We start from the raw sequence: 20,317 nt of genomic DNA, 5'->3' as shown, positions 1-20,317 counted from the left end.
CATCGGCCCCTGCCCTGACACGACTCCCCTTAATGTGCAGGGTGGCCGATTGCCCCCTCTCTCCCCTACGTCTTGACTGTGGGCCCATAAGCTGGGTGTGGGAGCTCCGTGGCAGAGGATAGTTTCAGCTACTTTCATCTTCTTGAACATGATCAAAATGAAATCCACTGAGTTGGGTAATTGCAGCAAAAACACAGCCCTCATTTTATCAGTTTCAGAACAGTGAAAAAGTGAATAGGCCATGCTTTATTTCCAGAGTTTGGACTTCAGTTCTCACAGATGCATATACCTCTTGAATTTCCAATTTCCCGGTCTCCCCAAAAGCACGCAGACTCAGAAGGGGTCCAGGCCAACACACCCCATTTATGACAGACCCGAGGCATGCTGGGATAGTGTGCTGTGAAGGGTCCGTGGTGCCTTCAGCCACACCTGGCTTGACATCCAACAGTACTATTTATGCTCAGACTTTCAACCCGTCGTACAATGTTAAAAACAAACTACAAGTCCCAGAATGCAACGTGTCACTGGCTGAGAAACAAGGACTGCAGACCTTTTGCACATTCATCTGTCGCGCGTTTCCCTGTTGTATCCCTCCAGCACTCTGCACCCACTGTCGCCGGGCCATCTACTCTGTCCTGCACCTCCTCTGACGTCCCCCCCTATCCCGGACTTGCAGGCAGGTCAGTGCTTATATGGTAAGCAGATACACATGATCGGTCCATTGACAGGTATGCGGCAAAGCACCCATGAATGGCCAAGCTGTATATTGGTTGTTTCATAATCAGTCATTTTTAGCCAAAGCAATAATTCCAAACATGCCGGTTTGGGAGAGAGGGCGGGGGGGCGTTGCCTTTCATACTTCACTGCACGCTTTAAACTGCACTGCAAGTCACTTTAGAACCATGCATCCTTGTCCTGCAAAGCTGGGCGCAGACAGTTCTGAACAACCGCTGACAGAGCACATTATACATTTAAACATATAGAATTGCATCAGTAAATACATATTTGTCACATGCACGTGCAGCCTGCTTTGGAGGAGGAAGGCGATCGCAAAACTGAAAGCGATCGGAAAAACAAGTCAAATACCGCTGCTTCATGAAAAAATAAAGCCTGCCTGTTTATCAGCGCCGCGTGCCCCTCTGCAGAATCCCCCTGCATTCCAAAGTCAGTCACGTGAACTCCTCCCAAGGCGCGCGACACGATCCGATTCTTTCTGCCATGCTGAAAACAGCAGAAGTTCATGCGCTCAACGTTATCCAATGACAAAGTGCTGCGCGTCGCCAGGTCTTGTCTCCACTTTCCACTCGTTTGTCGGCTGAGCCGGCAGCTATAATTCTCTGGCGAGAACGCGCTTCGCACGTTTCTAGCCGAGACCTAAATGCCTATAGAAAAACTAAAATCTTAGTAATAACAAACCAGGAAGTAAAGTAGCCCTAAGCTACAGTGTACAGAACTCCACACTCATGACTATCCTAGTCATTTTGTTAGTCCAAACTGCAGCCAATCAGGCGACAGCACCCACCAGAATGTTCTCCCCAGAGACTCAGTGAAGTGACTCCAAACACACTCAAAAGGTAGGTCAGATGTAGTTTAATGACCATTAGTCCCAACAGCTCCCAGGAAACTGCCAAACCAGAATACCCACATAAACATTCTGTAACCATAGGAAAGGAATAACAATATGGGAGCATGCACAATAATAGACATGAAAGATAGATTACTACAATATCTCCCTTCTTTAATTATGTTCCAAAATAAACTTTTTCCTTTGTGCACTAAATGTACTACCTCTAATTGCGCCGCAAATATTTTCCAAATGCTCGAAACCATACTTTCCAAACCACCGGTGGATCCTTTGGGAGCTGTAGAAAAGGAGGAGGTACATGTACACTCTGCATGTTATAAATAGTAAAGACTAATTAATTAATCTTCTGATAATATAGTAAATGTTTAAATCAAACACACTTGTGAAATTTTATCTACAATTGCATTAAATTTGTGGTGAAACAAAGTTTACTGCGATAGTAATGTAGATGCCAGATGTCACTCCCATTGTTTTAAAATAATAAATTTGATGTAGCTGGTATCGCCTGTAATACTAATGTAAATAACATTAGAACAAAATACTCCATGGTTCACACTAGAACGTTAGTCTTATTTTGAATTCTTCAATTGACTCTGTAAACGCTGAACCTTCGTGTCAACTGAAAACAATACTACTTTTACATTTAAAATGCTCTCGCTTGTATCAGTGAATGTTTTTGTCTCTGGAACTGGAGATCTTAACGTCTTCACCGCTGAGGAAAAAAGATTTACCTCACCTAATTAGATGAGGAGCTTCGGGCGTGCGACGCTGTGATTTATCACAGACAGAAACAAACAGATTTCACCTCGGGCTTGAAGAGCTGCGTGAATGATGACTTCCTGGTAGAAACGAAAAGCGGACAATCACGCACACCATGCTCCTTGCGCTCAAAACGTTCTAGGCTTCTTGCGTATGTGCGCGCTTACACAGATCAGCTGTGACGAGTCCAGTAATCACCAAGTGCTCCGAAGATTCTTCGACGTCATCAGTTCAGTTTCATCTGTGGAGAGGTGAACATCGCTCGAAACCGTTAGACTCCTCTGCACACTGATACTATGAACACTGATACTATGAACACCGACAGCACAGTAAGTTATTTCTTTATACAAAGATAACTCACAAAGGAAATTGTGTGCAGATCTTCGTAATACTGGAAACCTTCATAGACAAGTATTTGAAACACCGTAAGCCTTGAATTTTAGATTGCTGTGTTTCCAAGTAATTTTCCATACAATTGTTTCCAACCAGTTCACAAATTTATTTTAGTAAGGATTACCTTCCTTATGTTGTTCCTGGCTCAACACTGTTTCAATTAGCCACTTCTCTAACAATTCCACGATCATTTATCACTAAGATCCACGATCCCATCAGCAATAAGTATTGTGAAAATTCACAAAATATTTTCCAGTGGTAGTTGAAACTGCAGCTCACGTGGGTATCTGGTACTAATGGTCAGTCCTCGTCGCCAATTTGAAGTGACTCCAAACACACTCAAAAGTTAGGTCAGATGTAGTTTAATGACCATTAGTCCTAACAGCTCCCAGGAAACTGCCAAACCAGAATACACAGGGAATGTTCCCACAAACATTCAGTAACCATAGGAAAGGAATAACAATATGGGAGCATGCACAATAATATACATGAAAGATAGATTACTACACTCAGGCTCTCAGATTTTCTACTGCACGTCGTGTGAAGGGAGTCTCCCTGAGCTCTGCTCAGTTTCTTCTTACTTTGGTTGGTTTTTTTACCTTCTAAAGATGTCTTCTTCTAATACCCTTTTTAGGGCTTGTGATTCTTGTGGAAAGCTAAGGCTGTATAAGGAGGATCCTCACAAGAAATGCATATATTGTCTGTATCCAGATCATGAGGTGAAGGAGTGTAAAATCTGTAGAACCTTTCCTCAGAAAACCCTCAGGGACAGAGAGGTTCGTCTTCTCCTGTGTTTCCAGAAGATAAAGGACCAGGATAACCCCATTTCTGAGGTAGGGAGCATAGCCTCGGGGTCTTCTATATATTCTCTAGGAAGAGGAAAGCTGAGGTTGAGTTAGCTTCTCCTGGGGCGAAGGTGTTGAAGAGAGCCCAATCCTCTCAGGATTCTGGCGTTCCTTCTACTTCAAAAAAGGCTTCTCCACCTGTTAAATCTGGTCCTGGTACGCCCTCAAGGAAAACTGGAAAATCTAAATCTTCCAAAACAGCTTCTCGTAAAATTTTACCTCAGACTACACCTTTGACCTGTTCAGCGTCAAATACAGCTTCACCGTTGCCATCTCTTCATGTTGTCACCTCTTCAACATCTACAGTGACTTTCTCCTCACCAAAACCAGCTATGGTGATGTCTACAGCCTCCTTACCGTCGGCGTTGGTTCAGGTCCAAGTTCGACCCATCTCGTCGACGACGATAGTACCATCAATCGTCGACGCCCCTCCGTCGACGAGGATCCTGAAGGTACCGTCGATGAGTACTCTGTCGTCGACTAACATCTTGCCGTCGACGAAGATAGTCATACCGTCAACGGCATCCTCGTCGACGAAGATTACTTAACCGTCGACGACATCCTCGTCATCGAAGTTACCGTCGATGAAGAAAATACCCCCGTCGACGACCTACTCGTCGACGACGTCATCGTCGACGAAGAAGACACCCCCGTCGACAAAATCATCGTCAACGGCCATGTTATCGTCGACGGACACACCATCGACGAAGGTTCTTGCTCCACAGTTGGATACAAGTTTTTCACTGTCGACGGTGCCCCCACTGTCAACCTGTACGGAAATGCAAGTATGGTCAGCCAAGCCATCCACAATACCTCTGCCTTCACCGTCTATCACAGCTTCAATTTTAGAAAGGCGTGGTTCATCCTTGACAACTCTATCTCCATTAAAATTGCCAGAAAAACGACTAGATTCTGAGGAAGAGGAATCCTAAGACGATGACACTTTCCGTGCAGCTAGAAGCCCATCTGAGCTGCTTATAAAACTTCAGGTAGAGGAGGAACAATTCCTTGAGCCTTCTGGTCGGGCTTCTGTGTCTGCACCTACCACGCAAATGCCGCTGGACCTGTTGCATAATCTCCAATATATGTGAAGCGATTTTTATCGCCGATTTCCTCCATCAGAATCAGGTGATTCTCACTTCTCTACACCGGTGCCAAGAACATCTACGGCAACACTAAGACCTCCAAGTCCAGCTTCTCCGCTGCCATCTATGGAGACACGACCTGCAATACCTCCTTCGCCAGTGCCATCTCATCACGTGCAGGGTGATAATACTTCGGAGGAGGAACGAGAAGAAGGTGAAGTGGACGACAAGTCAGTATCGTCAGAGTGGGACGAGTATCAAGCACAAACTCCTTCTCCAGCTGGCCCACCTACGGCGGATTCTCCGCCGGTAGACATTGCAACCTTCCACCAAATCATGGACAGGGCAATAAAAAGGTTCCTCATCACAATGGAGGCTAAGCAGGATCAGTGCTTCCTATATGATTTTAACGATTTACTGCACAAACAAGTCGGGTCCATCCCAATAATTGATTTCATCTGGAAGGAAGGTCTGAAGGTAATGGCTACGCCAAACTCTACCTGCAGTTCCACCTCGGGTAGATAAGAAGTATAAGGCGCCTAACACGTCACCGGCATGCCTTATAGGCTAGGCTAAAACGGATTCAGTGGTTACCCAGGCGGCTCAGAGGAGAGCCAAAAATCCATCTATGCAGGTCACTGCTCCCACCGGATAGAGAGGGAAGACGCCTCGACTCAATATGAAAGAAGGTCTCCACTATTGCGGCAACTACTGTCCGTGCCACGAACTCCCTTGCAATACTTGGGAGATATGACAGGCAGATGTGGTCGGACATATCGCCTTACATTGAAAAACTTTCAGAGCCTGATAGATCTGAAGCCAAAAAGATTTTACAGGAGGGATGAATGTGTTTCATCTGAAATTATTGGTGCTGCAGTGGACGTGGCAGCCACAGGTTTCAGTAAACAACAAGGTCCACCTCTAGAAGGTATTCTGTGAGTCAGAGTATATCAGGCATACACAGTATTTGTATGCCTGAGTTACGAGCCATTTTTCTCGCCCTGGAATCCTTTGAAGCAATTTTAGAGGGTTGTACGGTTCTAATTCGAACAGACAACACAACCAGCATGCATTACCTGAACAAACAGGGAGGCACAAGGTCGGCCCGATTATCCAATCAAGCACAGGAGATTTGGAATTGGGCCCTGGATCACAACATCAATCTGTCGGCGGTCCATGTCCCAGGGGTTGCCAATGCTCTAGTGGACTCCCTCAGCAGGTCTTCTGTATTCAATCACGAATGGGAGCCCAACCCTGGATCACATATTCCAAGAGTGGGGTCACCCCGACCTGGATTTGTTTGCAACGAATCAGAACCGGAAATGCCCACGCTTTGCAAGCTGGATTCCCCATGCGGGAATGCCCTTTCGATGAACTGGTGTCGGATATTTGCATACGCTTTTCCGCCGATTCCTTTAATCCCCAAGGTCATCAGGAAGATGAGCAGACAACCATGTCGTCTAATCCTGATTTCTCCAAGGTGGCCCTGGCAATATTGATTCACCGAGCTTCTCCTCCTCTCGGAGTGCAGGCCAATACAGCTGCCTCGAATACCGAATCTCCTGACAATTCAAGATGGCCAAGTGTACCATCCGTACCCAATTTGTTTGAAATTATCAGCTTGACTCCTCAACACAATGAATTCGCCCACTTAGACATTCCTCAAGATTGTCAAGAAGTTCTCGCTAATGCTAGAGCGCCAGCAACGATTAAGACCTACAAACTCAAATGGAAGCGTTTCTGTGCCTGGAGCCAAGCTGTTGATCTGCATCCCATTGATGCTAGACCAGAACTAATTTTGCCATTCTTTCTGCATTTGGCTAGATCGGGTTTGGCACATTCAACCCTAAAGGTATTTCTGGCATCCATTTCCAAATTCCGTCAGGACGTATCGAACTCTGTTTTCTTCAAGAATAATCCAGCAATTTTTTAAAGGTCTATTTCGTATGTTTCCTCCGATTCGACCACCACCTCCGTCTTGGCATTTGAATGTGGTGCTAGCCCAACTCATGCGTCACCCCTTTGAGCCTATCAATAAGATTGATCTCAAGTTTCTTACTTGGAAGGTCTCTTTGCTATTGGGTTTAACATCAGCTAGAAGGGTCAGTGACATTCAAGCATTCACTTCAAAACCGCCTTCCTTGCAATTTACCTCCGATTCTGTGGTGCTACGTACCAATCCTAGGTACATGCCCAAGGTTCCATCGGATTTTCACCTAAATGAGCCAGTGATCCTTAAGACATTTTTTCCAAATCCACAATCACCGGCTGAAAGAGCTTTACACTCTTTAGACATCAGGAGATGTCTCAGTTCTATCTTCATCGAATGGCTACTGTTCGCAAGACATACCAAATGTTTGTTGCCTATGGAAGACTGCGCCAAGGCTGCGCGGTATCCAAGCAGACTATAGCCAGATGGGTCTCTTCAGCAATTGGACTCTGTCATCAACAGGCAGGAAGACCCTTGCAGTCCTTACCAAGAGCGCATTTTACAAGGGCGGTGTCCTCTTCCCCCGCTCTATTCGCTGGTGTGCCTCTTCTGCAAATCTGCAGGGCTGCAACGTTGTTCAGCAGGCACACTTTTACAAGACACTACAACAAGTGATGCAGATGCTTCGGTGGGAAGAGCAGTTCTTCGCAATCTTTTCAAATAAGGTGAGCCTCTGTTCTCCCGCCTTCTCTATGCTCTTGTTTAGACGCTTCTAACATGTTATTGGTTATTACCTTGCATGCATATCTGCTTAACATCTAGTGTGTGTAGGGCCCTTTCAGGTACTGATTGTGGATTTGGGAAGAACACTGGCAGTTCAATTGTTTGATTGATGTGGAAGTGGGATACCACTTTGGGCATGAATTTAGGGTTGTTCTAAGCACAACCCTATTTGCGTGAATTTGAATGAAAGGCTCTTGAATTGTTAGTACTTGCAGTTCGCTAACTCTGCGAAGCGAAGTGATAGCTACGAGAAAAGCCACCTTCCAAGTTAAAAATTGTATTTCACAGGAGTTGCAATTGTTTTGCCTTTTACAAAGTTAGAGCTATTGGCATTGTCAATGACAAATCTTTTATTTATGTGTTGGTTTTAAAAACAGATAAATTAATGGCATTGTCATTTACAATGCCAATAGCGTAATCTCACGCAAATGGACGATGGTTACAAAAAAATTTGAAAAGTGCTCTATAGAATCAGGAGGAGTCGGGAGGGATAATGAATAGAGATAGAGCCAAGAAGGAAAAACAAATTAGGGTGAGAGAGAGTGGTGCATTGGAGAGAGTTAACAGTGTGGTGAAGGGAGAGTGAGTGACGAGAAGAGAGTATGAGCAGAAGAGAGAGTCAGTGAGAGAAGGAGAGTGTGGTGAAAGGGAAGAGTGAGTGACGGGATGAGAGTATGAGCAGAAGAGAGAGTCAGTGAGAGAAGGAGAGTGTGGTGAAAGGGAAGAGTGAGTGACGGGATGAGAGTATGAGCAGAAGAGAGAGGCAGTGAGAGAAGGAGAGTGTGGTGAAAGGGAAGAGTGAGTGACTGGATGAGAGTATGAGCAGAAGAGAGAGAGTCAGTGAGAGAAGGAGAGTGTGGTGAAAGGGAAGAGTGAGTGACGGGATGAGAGTATGAGCAGAAGAGAGAGAGGCAGTGAGAGAAGGAGAGTGTGGTGAAAGGGAAGAGTGAGTGACGGGATGAGAGTATGAGCAGAAGAGAGAGAGTCAGTGAGAGAAGGAGAGTGTGGTGAAAGGGAAGAGTGAGTGACGGGCTGCCGAAGATCACACGCGGTCCCTCGCCTCATGATTGTTTTCCCTGTGGCTCACATTACCCAGAGCAGGGCTGCTCCCCAGTGTGAGGGATCGCGGATTGCAGTGGTGCTGGGGGTGGGCGTCTGTGGGGCCCCTCCCTGCCTGCTGCCCCCCTCCCTGAAGTGTATGCATCTCAGCTGGAGCCGCAGCTTGTCAAACTTCACTCCCCTCCCTCCTGCACCCCCGCCCCAGGCCCTCTCAGCTGGCTCGCGACCCCTTCCCGCCCCTGAAGTGCTACTTGTACACACGGGAGCCAGAAAACCATCCTCTCAGTTCTCCATTTATTTGTATTTTTTCAGTTTTATATAGCGCGAACTCCGCGGTATTAGAGCGCTCTGTGCATGTGCCTACACAAGGCTAGTGTTTGTTTTAAAGGTAACGGGGAAATTAAATGATGTGCCCAGAATCACGGGCTGTAGAGCCGGCGCCGAAACTCAAGCCTGGCTGGCTCCACAGTTCTCAATAGCTCTATCGTAATGCCTCATCTTCTCCAGTTTTGTTCCCGATATTGGTGATAATTCTGGCTTTCAGGATGAGTGCAGATGTGCTACCGTGTGCTTTGCCTGTGACCCGCCCCGCGGCCACCGATCTAAAAGCAGAAAGTGCAACACCGGGTCAAGGTACTGCCTGAAAAAACATCTTTAATACTAGTAGAAGCATCAGAACATTTAGAGAGCATGATTTGTAACTCGAGAAGAATGTGTTGCTCACCAAACCGCTTAGCACGCTGGGACTTGTAGTTTAGTATGACAAAAGTAGACCAATGAAGGTGGAGAAAAAAATAAATCGAGGACAGGGCTGGATTAGCTGTTGGCGACTGACCGGCCTAACTTCAGAGCTTTGCCTAAAATTATATTTGGACACGGGCAGCGGGAGGGGGAGGGGGAGGGGGTCCGCGGACTCCTGGCCCAGAACCTCTCTCTGGCCCCATTAATTACTCTCTGAAGGGCTTCACGCTCCCCTGGCTCCCAAAGGCTGCATACGGCCACAGCCCAGTGACCACGGCTGGCGGGAGGGCCGAGGCCTCCAGGCCCGGACCGTTCCCAGAGCTCACCTTTCATGTCGCTGCCGCCCTGCGCCCTGTCACGGTGCCGAGTAATCCGCTTTCAGGGAACAATGAGTTAAAGAGGGAGCGAGGGGCTGGGGAGGGGGCCCCTAGAGGTCCAATATTGACTTTCCTGTACACTGGCCCCTCGGCAGAAACCATCTCCTTTTTGCCGATCCTGAAAAGCATCATACTTTCACCCGTGTCTTCCGATGCTGTACACAGCGTCACAGTTAAAGGGGCAGCTCAGCCTCAGGGACACAGCAAAACGTTGCGCACCCATTCAAAGCACGGCCTGTGCAGGGAGGCGTGTGCCTTCAATGCCGGAACAGATTTGGGGGCGTTCCCGAGACTGATGTCGCCAAAAGCCAAAAATTCTCAGGAACGCCCCCGAATCTGGTCCGGGATTGACGGACAGAGCCGTCTCCCAATGGCTAGCCTCCATTTATGGAGCTAGCCAATGGGAGACTGTGGCGGATACCCGACCCCACACAGAAATCATAAAGTTTTTTGGCGCATGCGCACATCGCCAGTCAAAACCTAATAAACGGCTCTTGTGAATGCGGTTGTTGCAGGAGATTCTATTGATGATCAACAAACAGGACTTTATGACATCTCTCGATCTCTTAGACCATGGGTACTCACAAACTTTCTCTCGGGGGCCAAATTTACAGTGTGGTTTGTGTCCGAGGGCCGCACCGGTGGGGGCGGGGTCAGTGGGGAAGGGGCGGGGCTAGAGCAACAAAAAAAACTATGACCATAAGGTTGATCATAGGTCCCTGCAGCGGACGCCTTCGTCCACTGAGCCACCAGACCCTTTATAGACTCATCTCTCTCCCTCCCCCTCTCTCTCCCTCTCTCTCCCTCTCTCTCCCTCTCTCTCCCTCTCTCTCCCTCTCTCTCCCTCTCTCTCCCTCTCTCTCCCTCTCTCTCCCTCTCTCTCCCTCTCCCTCCCTCTCCCTCCCTCTCCCTCTCTCTCCCTCTCTCCCCCTCTCTCCCCCTCTCTCCCCCTCTCTCCCCCTCTCTCTCCCTCTCTCTCGCCCTCTCCCTCTCTCTGTCTCTGTCTCCCTCTGACTCTGTCTCCCTCTGACTCGCTCTCTCTCCATCTCTCGCCATCTCTCCCTCTGTCTCACTCACTCTGACTCTCTCACTCCCTCTCTTCCTCTGTCTCACTCACTCTCCCTCTCTCCCCCCTCTCCCTCTCCCTCCCTCTCTCCCCCCTCTCCCTCTCCCTCCCCCTTTCCCTCTCCCTCTCCCTCTCTCTGTCTCTGACTGTCTCCCTCTGACTCTCTCATCTCTCTCCATCTCTCCCTCTGTCTCACTCATTCTGACTCTCTCACTTTCTCCCTCCCTCTCTGTCTCCCTCACTCCCTCTGTCTCCCTCACTCCCTCTGTCTCCCTCTCTCTGTCTCCCTCCCTCCCTCTTTCTGTCTCCCTCACTCCCTCTGTCTCCCTCCCTCTGTCTCCCTCCGTCTGCCACCCTTTCCCTCCCTCGCTCCCTTTCCATCCCTCCCTCGCTCCCTTTCCCTCCCTCGTTCTCCCTCACTCTCCCTCCTTCCCTCCCCATCCCATCCCTTCCCCTCCCTCTCCATCGCTCTCCCTCCCTCACTTTCCCTCTCCCTCTCTTTCCCTCCCTCTCTGTCTCCCGCCCTCTCTCTGTCTCCCTCACTCCCTCTGTCTCCCTCTCTCGGTCTCCCTCCCTCTGTCTCCCTCCCTCCCTCTGTCTCCGCCTGGCTCCCTTTCCCTCCCTCCCTCTCCATCCCTCCCTCGCTCCCTTTCCCTCCCTCACTTTCCCTCTCCCTCTCTTTCCCTCCCTCTAGCTCTCCCTCCCTCTGTCTCCCTCTCCCGATTCAGAAGGGATACTCCTGATTTTTAAAGCCAAAAAGTGCTTTATTTTGGCTGGCTCCCGCCTGAAATGTGGAAACGGTAATCTCAAATTACAATACACCAGATATTGATGCAGCCCACTGCTACTATAACATACTGCCATGGAACCCAAACCATCAGTACATCAAAAACGCTCTGCTTACATGTACATTTTGCACGAGGCCAAATGCCAAAAGAAATTAACAGCAATTGAGGTACTGCTGCTATACATACTTACAAGTGTCAGCTCCAGTGTGTCCCTTATGCTGGTGGTTTAACGGTGTTTGGGAGTAGACAGCCAAGAAGACACTCTCTTTGAGCACTGCAGCACTGTTGTAAATCCGTCGACCTGGACCCGGACCTTCGTATCATTTTCAAAGGGCCTGGCCCCGAGAAGGGAGGGGTCAATCTGCGTGACTCTCCGTGGGTCTGAGAGGAGCTATGCTGCTCTCCAGGTGCTGAAATTGCCTTCCTCAGTGCAATTGCGTGTCCCCTTGGCCCCCACATGGAAGGCAGGTGAATATTACAGCTCTATCTGGCGAGGGTGCCTGAGTCACGTAATCCGCCAGGGAGGGAAAGGCTGCTGAGAGGCAGGCGGTCGGTGCAGGGCCTGCAGGAATTTCCAAAACTAAGTGAGAGTGAGTGTGACCTGTAGGGCCACATACCATTGACCAAAATACGGGCCCACTTCTGTCTGTTTCCAGATGGAAGGTATTCTGTAGTAGTGTAGATTGACACACACACACCAAGTTTCCTGCTAGCATTGCTCAAAGGGACTCCTCTGTATAAAACTGTCAACCCGTGCTCAGGCGAAATGCCTTTCCAGGGCATGCATATTGGAAGTCATGCAGCAGATCTTATCATTGCTACAAGCCACAATGAGCACCGAAGCGCACTTCCTACCTTTGTTCAGCCGGGAGTCTGTGCGCTAATCTGTAATTAAACGGCGGCCGTAACTTCTGAAGTGACGTCTCGTGTGATGTTGTAGTCCCTGAACCAAGGGGGTATTGTACATGAATCGTGCATGAATGTGCAAGCCCTCTAAAACGCATTGCGCAAAATATGTTTTCCTGGAAGTGTTTTGATAAACGTGGGATATGGTTGATTGGTTCGTTAGGACTATCTGTTACGTTCTATCTGGGGATGGCCTGACAGCATGAAGAGAGCTTTCCGCTGCTCAGCACCGGCACAAATTAGACCCATGTAGCACTATTCCCTCCCTCGCTTTCCCTCCCTCCCTCCCTCTGTCTCCCTCATTTTTTTTAAAGGCTGTCTGCAACCAGAGCTGACTCAGACTGCTTCCTGTGGGGGCCGGGCGATTGCCGTCGTAGTCAGAGTGGGGCTGCAGGGGCGCTGAGAGGTGAAAATAGCCTCATTAACATGCTAATGGTCTGACCATTAGCATGTTAATCAGGCTATTTTCACCTCTCAGCGCCCCTGCAGCCCCACTCTGACTACGACGGCAATCGCCCGGCCCCCACAGGCAGCAGAGTCTCTGAGTCAGCTCTGGTTGCAGACAGCCTTAAAAAAAATAAAAAAAACTCGGGTAGATGTCTGAAAGGTCCGCGGGCCGCCAGAGAAGGCTTGCCGGGCCGCCAGAGGCCCGGGGGCCGTACTACGAGTACCCCTATCTTAGACGCTTTTTTACACATCTCCATTCATGTCAAGCATCAACGGTTCTTACGGTTCGAAGTGGCAAGGTTCCATTATCGGTTCAAAGTACAGTCTTTTGGCCTATGATCAGCACCCAGAATATTCACGAAGTGCATGGTGCCAGTGGCCGTCTTCTTAAGACTGCAAGAGCACCAGGTTTATCCCTATCTGGACGACTGGCTAGTCATGGGTCCACATACCACTCTGCAAAAAACTCTTCATGAGCTTATCATCAGCTCTTCAAATCACTGGGACTGCAGATCTATTTGTAAAAATCATCCCTCATCCCGAGTCAATCGTTGATGTTGCTTGGGGCTGTTCTGGACAATCAGATAGCGAAGTCTTACCCTAAGACAGAACGCATTTACAAGATCTTGCATTTAACGAGTCAAATACAAAGAAGGAAGTCACTTTCAGTGATATTGTACAAATCAATGCTGGGAATGCTATCCTACTGCATTCCATTGATTCAAAACTGCAGTTTGCATATGAGGCTGCTTCAGGAACAACTAGATGTCTGTTGAATCTAGGCTCACCGGTCGTTCGATCTCATTAGTCATCACTCAGGCAATAAAAGAAGCCATGCCATGGTGGGAAATAAAGAAAAATATATGTCCAGGCCTCGTCTTTGAGGCACCATGCCCCAGTTACATTAGGACTACGGACTCGTCCCTTCACGGATGGAGGGAGGGAGGGCAGGGCACATCTTAGGGTCTAGAAATTCATGGAAATGGACTGGCCAAGAGACACAAATGCATATCATCCTTCTGGATTTGAAAGCAGTGTTTCTAGGATTACAGGCATTGCTTCACAGGATTTGCATTTCTCCTGTTAAAGTAAGAACAGACAACTCCACCACTTTGTTTTACCTTGCCAAGCAAGGGGGAACAAGATCACAAATACTATAATTTCAGGCTCCGGAGATATGTCCGTGGCTGCTGAAGTACATAATTTCCCTTCAAGTGGAGCATGGACCCGACATACACAACACTTGGGCAGATTTTCTTAGCAGGTCCAATAGCCAGTGCCATGAAGAGGAATTAAATTAGGTACAGCTGGCCTGGGTCTTCAAAAGATGGTGACTCCAAAATTGGACCTTTTCACAACACTGAATAACAAGAAATGCCAAAAGTTTGACTAACAGATTCCCTCAGACGGGATCATGGGGGGATTGCTCTAAAACTATGATGGACAGGAAAGTTTGCTTATGCATTTTCACAGTTCCCTCTCATCCCAAGATTACTACTCAAGATAAAGTCAGAGCCATACAATCTGATTCTAATAGCCCCAGCGTGGCAGAGACAAGTTTTGCTATCTGAGCTTCTTATGATGTTGATCTACTCGCACATTCTCTTCCCACCAATCCATAATCTGAAATCCATGAACGAAGGACAGATGGTCCACCCTCAAATAAAGTCCCTCAACTTATCCTCTTAGCTCATCATGACAGGAATTCTAATCCCTAAATATTCCCTTAATATTCTGCAGATCCATTCTGGCACACTCAAGAGCTTTCAGCAAAAATAAAACTGATGTGGCAAAATGAAAGAGATTCTGTCACTGGTGCAGCAACAACAATCTGCACCATTTCGAATCTACACCAGATCAGTTGTTGCCTACATTCATACCTAAAGTTCCAAATTCATTCCACCTGTATGAATCCATAAATTCAGGTACCCGCTCAAGATTTTTCAGATCCTGTCTGATGCCTGGGGAATCTGCAGTTATAGTCTCTACAAGAAAAAGCATTACTATAGGTAAGTAACTTGTTCATTGTATATAGATCAGACTTAAGTATGTAGAAGATGCAACAACTGTTCTCCGTTTGATGCAAGTCCATTCATATCTCAAAATGGATAGCAACAAGCATGAAACTGATATAAATAATCCAATCTTGTTTTAAGATAATCCACTAGCTTTCCCCCTTAGAGAGGTTTTTGCAAGTTCTGTTACCCAAAGTCTTTCTAGAACCGATGCCAAGATGCCAAGATGAACCAGTGATGTTTGCTCTGCATCTTTCTCGAGCAGGGATGTGCAGCCAAGTATTATGTTTCACAGCATATGCCTCTTCATACTGTATAAAAATGCTCCTTACAGTAAAGCTGCAGTAATCCTTCGATTCTGCTACTAACAGATACAGATGATTTTGATGAACAAGACCTTTAGAAAGCTCTTTCTCTTAATGACAATCATGTTTGTTTCAAAAAGCCTTCTTGTATTATACCAGGATTCTTTCTTGACTTCAAGGAATAGTTAACAACATGCACTTCATTGTAAAAGCGATGTATGTGGTGTCAAACTTTTCTTGCACTGTTGAATTTTTACTCATATAGGAAATTGACTATTGTAGGATGGTGCTTTGGTACCTTTCATACTGTTATCGTGTCTCGCACCTAAATGTTGCCACTTCACACCAACCTAAAAAAAAGAAAATAGCCTCTGTTTTGCTTCGCTGATCGTTTGGAATATTCTTCTTGAATCTTTATTGGTTTCTTTGTAAATGTAAACTTATTATGTTTAGATATCAACTTATGATCATGGCACGCAACTGGGTAGCTTGCTTTTGCTCCCATCTTGTATATCATATCTTAAAGAATGAAATTTATTACATTTGGAGTGGGGAGGGTGCTTGGAATGTTGGGATATTCTAAAGCATTCAATTCTATAATGAATATCCATGTAGGTTGGTGCCTGCATCAGAACTTTTTTGTGATTTGCTTCTTTCCTTGTATGCAGGCAGAAGAGGTACGAGAACTAGTGGATAGTGAGCTGGGGTTCAAACAGGCAACCTTGAGCTGTCCCAGCAAGGCTAAAACCTATATGTTTGTATCTAATGAGAAGAAAATTGTTGGCTGCTTGATTGCAGAACCCATCAAACAGGTACGTGCTGGAATAATATGTGGCAAGTTTAACAAAGGCAGAATGCTTGAAAATGCAATTTCAGTCTGTGAAATATTTCTTAAATACACCAAGATTTCAGAATTCATTGCTTTGGGAGTACTGCAGACAACTTCTTAAAAAAGGGGCATCATATTGACACTGTTGTTGAGAATCAACCCTGGACACCATCCATACACTTGTGATAAAAAAATACACACTTGTATATTAAATGTAATAGAATAAGAAAGCATTGTAGTTATAAAGGGAAAGATATTCTTCTAATAAATATGGAATTTCCCCGAGAAGGAATTACTGCCAACATTCAGTAGCCCTGTGATTCAGTAACACATGGAAACCCCATTAGCCTCAATAACTTGAAGTAAACCTTTCCTGTACGTTTTAGTTGTTTTTTCATTTTTTAAGCCATTCTCTTGTTTAATCATTATTCTGTTGCATTAGCTACTTTAGGCTAAACTTTAGCTGCTGAACAGATGATCTCACATTTTCCTCAAAAATGTACTACATAGAAAGCAATAAATTCTGGTGTTAATTAATGATTGTGACGTGCCCAGGTCTTGTGACTACGAAGGAGGCCCAAATCATCACTCCTCCACAAGGATGCTTCATGGTTGGTATGATGATTTTAGTGATGCCCAGTGTTTGGTTTTTGCCAACACGTTGTTGCAGAATGCAGCTTAACCACTGCACTTTAGCCCAGGAGTCTTCAACCTTTTCAATAGCGAGAGCTACTGCATACTTATTATATAAGGGTTCCTACAAGCCAAGCAACTTAAACACTGCTCCTTGAACATCCAGTCCTTTTGAAGGGAGTACAATTATTAATGGCATACAAGCTGTACTCTGTAGGGTCCCCAAGGAGCATTTTGCTTAGATCTGTGAAAGGGCAATGTCACTTTGTCATGAATAGAGGGGATGACACTATGCTTGTTACGTGAGATAGGACTTGAAAGACTACTTATCCTGATTATTTCCCTAAAACCTATTGGTTGCAGTCGAGAGATCCAGATGCAGGCCTTGCCAAGACTGATGATTAAGAGTAATATTTAGTTTTGGTTGAAATTATAGAAAAGTTATTGGCAAGGCCGGCCTTTGACATTTCACTGCTTTGGGACAAAATGCCAAAGCACTCTAAGGCACATACAGACACACTGAAACTAAAGTTATTTTTTAACATTTCAACCATAACCATTACTAGTAATAAAGGAATACATGCAGGTGTTGTAGGGCTCTACCAGTATATATATATCCGAGGCATGTGTGGCTGTAGACACACATGCTTAGCATAAGTCCACCATCTACTTTTGGGCTTGGATGATTGGAAGTTGTTTTTGAGACTGTGACACTCCTCCTTTTGGTGATACTGCACATAGGCATCAACTCCTTTGTTAGATTGTTTCTTTCCGCAGACTGGTTTGGATGTAGTCTCTCTAGCTCCGGTTCGAGATACTCTTGGGCTCCCTTCGGTTTGGCAGTTAATTCCTTATTTCAATGGTATTGTCTCAATCGCATAGCCACTCTTATGTTCTGAGCAAAAAACCATTTTGCACGTCTGCTCCTTCGTCTTGTCTCAATGGCCTATGGGCCTCTTCCGACTAGGCCCTTTTAAAACAAACCGCACTGACCGACAAATTAGCTGCTGATTGAACTCCCTTCGTTCCGCTTCTTTCCAAAGTGCCATTCGAAATACCCTCTCACAGATCAACATTCGGTCTATAATTTATGCCTCTTGCTCGTCCATCGGGAAGAAACCTTTGAGGCCTGCAGGTCATTGCGGTCTAAGACACCCTTCGGGACTAACATGCGTGGTACCTAGAAATGCATGCGCCGACACTCAGACGACACACCCGACATCTCTGGCCAGCCGAAGGAGGAAGAAGCAGCAGCCTCGGCAACCCAGGAGGAATCTGTCTCTGTAGGAAGGTAGGATCCTTCTAGCATGGTTACCCCCACTTTTTTGCCAGCTGTCTGTGTTTTTGAATTTTCTGCTAATCAGGACCCCAGTCATTGTGCTTCCTCCCTAAATTGACTATGGTAAGTACTTCTGTACCTCCCCTATTGGCTACTGGTGTACCATTGTAAGTCCCTAGTATATGATACTAAGGTACATATGGAGACCTATGGTCAGAGATATTTACCTACGCTTTTCACCTCTCCTGCTACTTCTATTTGTGGTCAGAAAGCTCAGGCAAACCTCCCTCTCCCTAGTACTAATAGCTCCAACCTGGGCAAATCAACCATGGTTCACCACACTACTGGAACTCTCACATGGTCACCACAAGAAACTTCCTTCAACCCAGACTTTCTGAAACAGAACCATGGCAAAATCAGACATCCCAATCCCAAGGAAATTAACCATGCCATATTGCTTCTGAAGTCAAATAATTTGGACATCAACACCTACCACAACAATGCATGGATATTCTTAAAGATGTTCGTAGGTCTACATCTAGGAAGTGCTATGCTGCCAAATGTCCTGTACTGCCAGCACAAGAAAGTAAACCCTTTAGATGCGCTGGTACAAACAATTATTTATTATCACCTACATCTCCAAACCTCGTGTCTAGCCTACACTTCAGTATGCTTACTCCTTGCAGCCTATCTGCAAAACAGACAACCTGTATTTTTATTGAAAATATCAGTCATTAATGCATTCATGGACTGACTTAAAAGAATAATTACCCCTAAACTTCCATCAGCTCCAGCTTGGAATCTCAACATTGTATTAACAAGGCTCATGGGGCCTCCATTTGAGCCACTACATCCCTGCCATCTCCTATACTTGGATTTTAGCATTTTTAATAGCTATCATTTCACTCCAATGTGTCAGTGAGCTCCAATCACTAACCTTAGAAGAATCATTCTTCCAACTTCAGAGACAAAGTAGTGCTATGAACAAACTCAAAGTTCCTTCCCAAAGTAGTTTCAACTTTCCATATTGACCAATTAATAGAATTACCGGTCTTCTTTCCACAGCCTGATTCTCGTGCAGAGAGAGCTCTTTATACTCTAGACGTTGAAGAGCTTTAATGTATTATATTGACAGAACCAAAACATTCAGGAAAACCAAGCAATCATTTGTTACTTTCTCATCTCTCCACACTGGAAGTCCAATTTGAAAAATTGGATTTCTAGATGGATAGCCAAATGTATTCAGACTTGTTATGCTAATATACATTTACATATATATACATAATTTACCTGTTCCCCCTAAGACCCACTCAACCCGTTAAATATGGGCCTCTATAGCATTCCTAGGGCACCTACCCATTGGTGACATTTGCAAAGCAGCAATATGGTCCACACCACACACCTTCACAAAACATTACTGTGTGGATGTATTAGCATGTCAACAATCCAATGTTGAACAAGCAGTGCTACGTACTCTTTCAAACAACTGCCATAGGATAGGCACTGCTTTGGGGAGGAACTCCTTTTTAGTCTATGCGAAGCATGTGCATCTACAGCCACACATCTGTGGCTTACCCTGTAAGCATCTGTTCTTAGCATGTAGTGCTGTAGATTCACATGCACCCATCCTTCTCCACGGACGCCTGTGTAGGTCTTAGTTTACTTTTCTAATTTGCCTTAATTCCCATTACTTGCATGGACATCAAATTACTGACACACTAACTCAATTCTCATGCACCTAAGACAAAACAATCTAACAATGGAGTCGATAACCATGCACAGTATCGGCAAAAAGAGGCCTTGCACAGCCTTGTGGCTCGAAAAGCTTCTTCGAACAAAAACAACTTGCAATCATCAGAGCCCAACACTAGATGTCAGACTTATGCTAGGCGAATCTACAGCACTACATGCCAAAGACAGATGCTTACAGGGTAAGTAACATAATCCTTCTTCAGTCATACCCTTGTCCAAGGGTATATAGTTGAGGCAAAAATAAAACACAAATTCATAAACAAATTGCTTTAGGAATTAAAACACTCTTGAAGAAAGGAAAGAGAGAAAGACGGAACACAGAAGAAGAAAGAAACCAAGAGAAAACTGATAAAGTCAGAAATGAAAAAGCAAATGGGAATATGAAAAATTAAATAAAGGAAAATAGAGAAGAAAGGAAAGGGGTTGAGAGAAAGAAAGGGGAAGACGGAAGAGGGAAGGAAGGAGAAGAACGGAAGAAAGGGAAAGAAGAAAAGAAGAAGGCACAAAACTAAAGAAAAGAGACAAAGGGAAAAAAGGTAGTAGAAAAAGGAAAGAAGGAACATGGGTAGAAAAGTGATGGAACAAAGATGAACAAGCAAAATATGGTAAAGAAAGGAGGACTAAGTGAAGAAAAAAGGAAATCTGGAATGAAAAAGCAAAAAAGAAGGAAAATAAATGAGGAATCAAGCAGACTAATAGGAAATAAAAGAAGGACTGAAGATAAGTAACAAACTTGAAAC

General features: G+C 45.7%; 1 protein-coding gene across 3 annotated transcripts in view; it reads left to right on the top strand.

Annotated features, from left to right (window-relative positions):
- Positions 1 to 20,317, top strand: part of ESCO2 (establishment of sister chromatid cohesion N-acetyltransferase 2) — a 224,337-nt gene that overhangs the window by 162,954 nt on the left and 41,066 nt on the right. For all 3 annotated transcript variants that reach the window (XM_086928046.1, XM_086928047.1, XM_086928048.1), the window contains exon 9: positions 15,753 to 15,896. In XM_086928046.1, the coding sequence (XP_086784172.1) occupies positions 15,753 to 15,896 (144 nt within the window). The remainder of the gene's footprint in view (positions 1 to 15,752; positions 15,897 to 20,317) is intronic.

Source organism: Lissotriton vulgaris, chromosome 6 (genome assembly GCF_964263255.1).
Source record: "Lissotriton vulgaris chromosome 6, aLisVul1.2, whole genome shotgun sequence".
In the NCBI taxonomy this organism is placed as follows: domain Eukaryota; kingdom Metazoa; phylum Chordata; class Amphibia; order Caudata; family Salamandridae; genus Lissotriton; species Lissotriton vulgaris.
The sequence above is the reverse complement of the archived record's forward strand: the minus strand, read 5'-3'. Positions and strand labels throughout refer to the sequence as shown.